We start from the raw sequence: 5645 nt of genomic DNA on the forward strand, positions 1-5645 counted from the left end.
AGATTTTGAATTATACGTGATTAAATGGTAATTATAAAAATAATCATATTATATATCTAGGCTTATACCTATAATAATAAAAGAATTAAAAATTTACGATGCCGGCCGCCACCACCTACCTCTCCCTTGACCAGGGCGAAGGGTGGTATTGTTATGGGGGGTCCAAAATTTTTAAAAGTTTTTAATTATTATATATATTTTTAATAATCTTGGAGAGTAGTATATTTATGTAGGTTGTGGTTCTCTCAAAATTTTAAAATATTTTATTTATTATATATTTTTAATGCTTTTTAAAATAAATTTTTATTTAATAATTAATATAAAGAATAAATGATAAAATGGCCCTACAAACTCTAATTAATATTATTTAATTTAAATTTATTCATGCCTCTTTCTCCCCCTTTTTCTTTTTCTTTTTCTCTTTACCTTCTCTTTGTATTTTTTTATTTTAATTTATTCTCTTTTATACAATTAATTATTAAAACACATTTTATTCTTTAAAAGAGATATTTATGAGCTTATGAACTTCGATGAAGTAAAGTTTTCTTTGATTTTTTTTATTTATATTATTTAATTATTATGTAAAATTCTATATATCATATTTAACTATTTATATTTTATGAATTTAGAAAACATTGTCGAGCATAATTTTTTATAAATTTTCTTTCTTATTCCTTTTGATTTATATATTATACAGAATTATTTTTAATTATAAATTTTTTTATTGTTATTTAAATACAATGTATTAATTTTAAAAATTTTTAATTTTTATTCCTTTTCGTTTTTTATCTTTTAATAAAAATTGATTAACTCCACCCCTACCCTTAACTCCGCTTTGAAAGTTTGGACGGTTAGAAATTCTAACTATTTATATATTTTTCATAATAATAATTAAATAAGTATCTGGTTTACTTTTTTTTTTATTTCACAATTACGCAAGAGACTTAATTCCTCACTTAATTTTCAGGAATACATAGATGTAAACCCCCTTCCCCTAGTTATAACTGAGGCTGAAGCTTAATTGGAATTAAGATTTAATTTTAAGATGCATTAATAGGACAAGATATTACAAACACCTAAATCTCATTAATTATAATTTGGGTTTTGCAAAATTAAATTGATGTTGAAGAGTTGTAATTAGACTGCAACATTTAACTCGAGGTTGATTAGACAGAGTACACGTGTCATGATCTTCGTAATCGTCGTCACACCAAATATCAATAAAGCTTTCTCTTTCGACATAACAATTTTCATGCCAAAGGGTTGGTTAGGAGTAGGGGTGTGCATGTTTCAAGCTCGAAACACCAAATGAAATTTGACATATTTCTGTAATTCGATCGGTTATTTTTTTCTCAATTTTTTTTTATATTTTTAATATTTTAATTTTGATTAATTCGGATTTGAAAATACCATAAAACTTGAAAATTTCAAAATATTACCTCCAAGTATAAAACTTTCATCTACTTTCATGTTAGATTAGTTAATTAATTAATATATATATTTTATTTCTAATTAAAGTTTTGAATTATTTCTTGATGTATTTGGGAATATGAACAAACTAATTGAAATCTTTGTTAAAAAAAAAAGAATTTGACAAATATTTTACAAGGAATTGTATTAAAAATTTTTTATATATATTTCATTTGAATCGTGAAAATAAATAATTAGTTTATAGATAAAAACTTGAATTAAATAGAGTATAATTATCAATATTTATATTAGAAAGACTAAAAACTGTTTTAGCCCAAAAACCCTATCAGAAGGTAAGGGAATCAACACTTTTCAGTTCTTTGTAGAAAAAGCTTTACTTATGGAACTCAAAGATAAACTAATTGGACAACAATATGACCAAAAGCCATGGCCTAAAATTGTAAACAAAATATGCAGCTAGCTCTTGAACTGCCCATCGATGGGCTACAGGCTGATCCAGGGTGGAAAGAAAGCTACCACATTCACTTCCTGTCAACAAAAATGCCATATGAATGCTTTGATCAACGACATAGAGACTAAAATGTCATGTCAGTGTCACCTTGTAAGAACTGGAAAGTCTCTGACTGGTTTGGAAAATGATCTTTGATTGCTTTAGAAGTGAAAACAGACAGAAAAAATGGAAATTTTCCGAGGAACTCCAGGCTTTTCTATAAGGAAATTACTGTTCTTTGCCTGGTTTCAAGACTTCCCTACAGACTAAATTCTTGCATCAAGGACAACTCAAGTTCTGAGATTCCTTCATGGAACTGGGAATTTTTCAATGGAAAGAAAGGGATAAAAGAACTATTTTGATATATTCCACCTTACAGGATTTGCTAAAGCCTAAGTTTAATGGACTGAGATTATTGCAATTTAGTGATTGGCAGCTTAGGTTGCAATGGATAACATGAACGAATGGACTACAGTTCACCTGCAAATCAGCAACAGGCATTAATTCATCTTTTAACTCATTACCAAAAGGATGGTCTTCTGTCACTTTTAGTAAGTTAGCATAAGTTTGGGGTTTCCAAGAAACTAATTTTTAACCACTGGGGATTCGTTTTTTCAGTTCACGAAATCCATTTGGCATTGAAAGGAATACATTGTTGAGGTGGATTCTGATACCTGCAAAAAGGAAAAAAGAAGGAAAACCCTTGACATAATTACACTAGTGCATTTGCTTATAAGCTCTTATCTCCTCCTAGCTCACTCTGATGCAGAAAGGAAAAGAGAGAAACAGTTTATGGAGTCCTCCTTGCCTCAACTGTTCAACAAGGCAAAGCCATTTTTGGCTGTAATTTTGGTGCAGTTTGGTTATGCAGTGATGTCCGTAATCGCAAAATTTGCTCTGAATCAGGGGATGGGCCCACATGTATTGGTAGCTTACAGGATGGCAGTTGCCTCTGCTCTCATTGCCCCATTTGCCATTGTTTTAGAAAGCTCTCTCTCTCTCTCTTCCTCTCTCTGCAGTTCTCCTCCTGAATGATAAAAAACAAAAGCTGAAGAAACTAACCACCATGATTTCCTACATGCTCAGGAAATCAAGGCCAAAGATGGCACTCACTATCTTTGCCAAGACAATGCTGATCAGTTTATTCGAGTAAGAATCTCACACTTAAATCCAGATTTAGATAATTTATAGTGATTTTATGATGTCTGTTCATAGGCCGGTGCTTGACCAAAACTTGTACTAAACCGGGTTGAAGTATACTACTGCGACGTGTACAACTGCTATGTGCAATATGCTTCCTACCTTAACCTTCGCAATGGCTTGCATCTTCAAGTAATCCTCCACTCTACTTGATTTTGATTTGTTCTACTGATGCACATTCTGGCATGACTTTTATTTACAATGAGGGTGTTTGTAAGGCTAGAGAAGGTGGAGATTAGGAGGGTTCATAGCCAGGCAAAGGTGGTTGGGACGATGGTGACAGTCGGAGGAGCAATGGTTATGACTCTGATCGAGGGGCCTGTTCTAGAATTGCCATGGACAAAGGGCAGGAACCACCCTGATCAATCTGGTGCAAGTGGAGATCACAAGCATGATTTGATGAAGGGTACTCTGATGCTCGTGGCAGGTTGCTGCTGTTGGTCGTGTTTCATCACTTCGCAAATAAGAACTGATTAGGTTTAGCCCCTTCCCATTTTACCCTATACGTTTTGCAATCATTGAACTTGGCGGAGTTTTTAACAGGCGGTGATCCTAAAGTCATACCCGGCTAAGCTCTCTCTCGCGGCTCTGATATGCACCATGGGCACGGTGGAAGGCACCATTCTGGCGTTTGCAGTGGAATGGCGCAACACTTCAGTCTGGCTCATTCACTTGGATTCCAATTTCATAGCTGCTCTCTACGGTGTAAGGAATTCTTTTCAAGCAGAAGTAACTCTGCTGGAAATGTTGAAACTACTAAGATGAGTTCTATGCGCCCGGAATGACCTCTGCTTTCACTATATCTACACTGGGATCAGTAATGAAGAAAAAGGGGTCCTGTTTTTGTGAGTGCTTTTAATCCTTTAAGCTTGGTCATTGTCGCAATTCTAGGCTCCTTTCTCCTGGTTGAGGAAATATGTCTAGGAAGGTGTGGACCAATCTCTCCTACAACAGAAGCCATTAATCTCTGGCAATTTCAAGGTCTTCGAACTGTCTAATCTGTTTTGCAGGGTGATTGGAAGCATTATTATTGTTATTGGCTTATATCTAGTTTTGTGGTGTAAGAGCAAGGACAAATTCAGTCTAAACCAGACAGCGCGTTAGCACAAGCTGATCAGCAGTTGGCTATGATTAATGGCCGTACCGAGACTCCGGATCCAGAGCTCATTGCCGTAGATGCGAACAGAGGGACACCCCTAGAAGAATCTGATTGAAAACATATTGGAAGTTTAAAATTTCAGTATGCCTGTGTCAATAATAAATAAATACCATTACTCTGTTACAAAGTGCTCTATCATCTCAAAGAATTTGACCATTCATCAACTCACAGCCCTTCCAGCATCGGTAACAAAACCAAAACCAACCAAACATATACAAAAAATGATGACGGAGTGTGATTGATATGCCCTTGAGCTGCTGTATTTGGATCTGTAATCCTCCTTTTGCATCTATGGAGGAATCCTTTCCTTCCTTTTATGAAATTGCACTTTTCAAAATAACATATATATACATAAAATGAAGATAGACCGCTCTGAATGTTAGAAAGCATAGAAAGAATGCAATGCGGCTGACGAAGATGAAAGAAATTCTTTCAGACAGGACCAGTAACTATGCCATAACATAATACGTACTAAATAACCCAGCTAAAGGATCTACTCAGCCTCAATTTCATCGAGGCTGTAAAGAGGACACCAAACCAACTTTTTGAAAAGCTACATCTCAGGAACTAAGATTGACATCCTTATTATTAAAAGCTAGTGGTTGTTTCTCTTGACTCCCAAGACATTGCCCCTGCTCTATTCATAACTCTTGTATCTTGACTCATCATTCCTATGTTAAAAATACATAAAAACATTCACATAATCCAAGGTGTCACTCATATACCAAGAAGGATACTTCTGGAAACTAGGAAAAATCATACTTAGAACAAGCTCAACTGTTTCGTAGACATAACCTATATTAGAAGTGAATAAATCTGGATCGATATAGGTGAATAGGAGAGACCTCATCCCCCTAGACTCAGTTGTAAATTTAAACTAGATTGGGCAGGGGGTCTTGGAGGTGGGGAGAATCAATGGTGGCATAATCACCCGACCCATCATATACTAGGAGATTAACACATAAAAGCAAAGATTGGGACAACTCAAAAGGCTTCGTAGGAATAAGAAAAGAACAGATTGGACTCCGTATCATGAGAATGAATCTATTAGCACACACAAACCTTTAGTTCATATTATTTGGCCATCATATGATTTATCACCAATTCAACCAAGGCACTTACCACTAGACCTAAGCACATTATGCCAACGTTTATACAAGGCACTAACACCACTACCAACTGAGGACATATTTGTTCTCAGGTAACCCAGGCAAGAAAAGTGTGCATCATCTGGTTGCACTAGTTCACTCTATAAAGAATCTCCAGTTTGGATCTCCCTATGCCAAATGATCTATGGGAAGAGAATAGAATAACAAGGTCCCAGAGTTCCAAGGTATTCAGAGGGGAAAGGTTTGCCACCATGAC

General features: G+C 34.9%; 1 protein-coding gene across 1 annotated transcript; it reads left to right on the forward strand.

Moving 5' to 3' along the window:
* Nucleotides 1-2504: 2504 nt before the first annotated feature.
* On the forward strand, nt 2505-4335 carry LOC110425476 (WAT1-related protein At2g39510). The gene is given in 8 exon segments (XM_089785105.1): nt 2505-2908; nt 3006-3070; nt 3137-3253; nt 3340-3598; nt 3665-3867; nt 3948-4049; nt 4132-4196; nt 4199-4335. Coding segments are annotated over 8 exon segments (1143 nt in total). The 5' UTR covers nt 2505-2713.
* Nucleotides 4336-5645: the final 1310 nt, after the last annotated feature.

This window comes from Theobroma umbraticum, unplaced genomic scaffold (assembly GCF_002168275.2).
Source record: "Theobroma umbraticum cultivar Fairchild unplaced genomic scaffold, ASM216827v3 scaffold_81.0, whole genome shotgun sequence".
In the NCBI taxonomy this organism is placed as follows: Eukaryota; Viridiplantae; Streptophyta; class Magnoliopsida; order Malvales; family Malvaceae; genus Theobroma; species Theobroma umbraticum.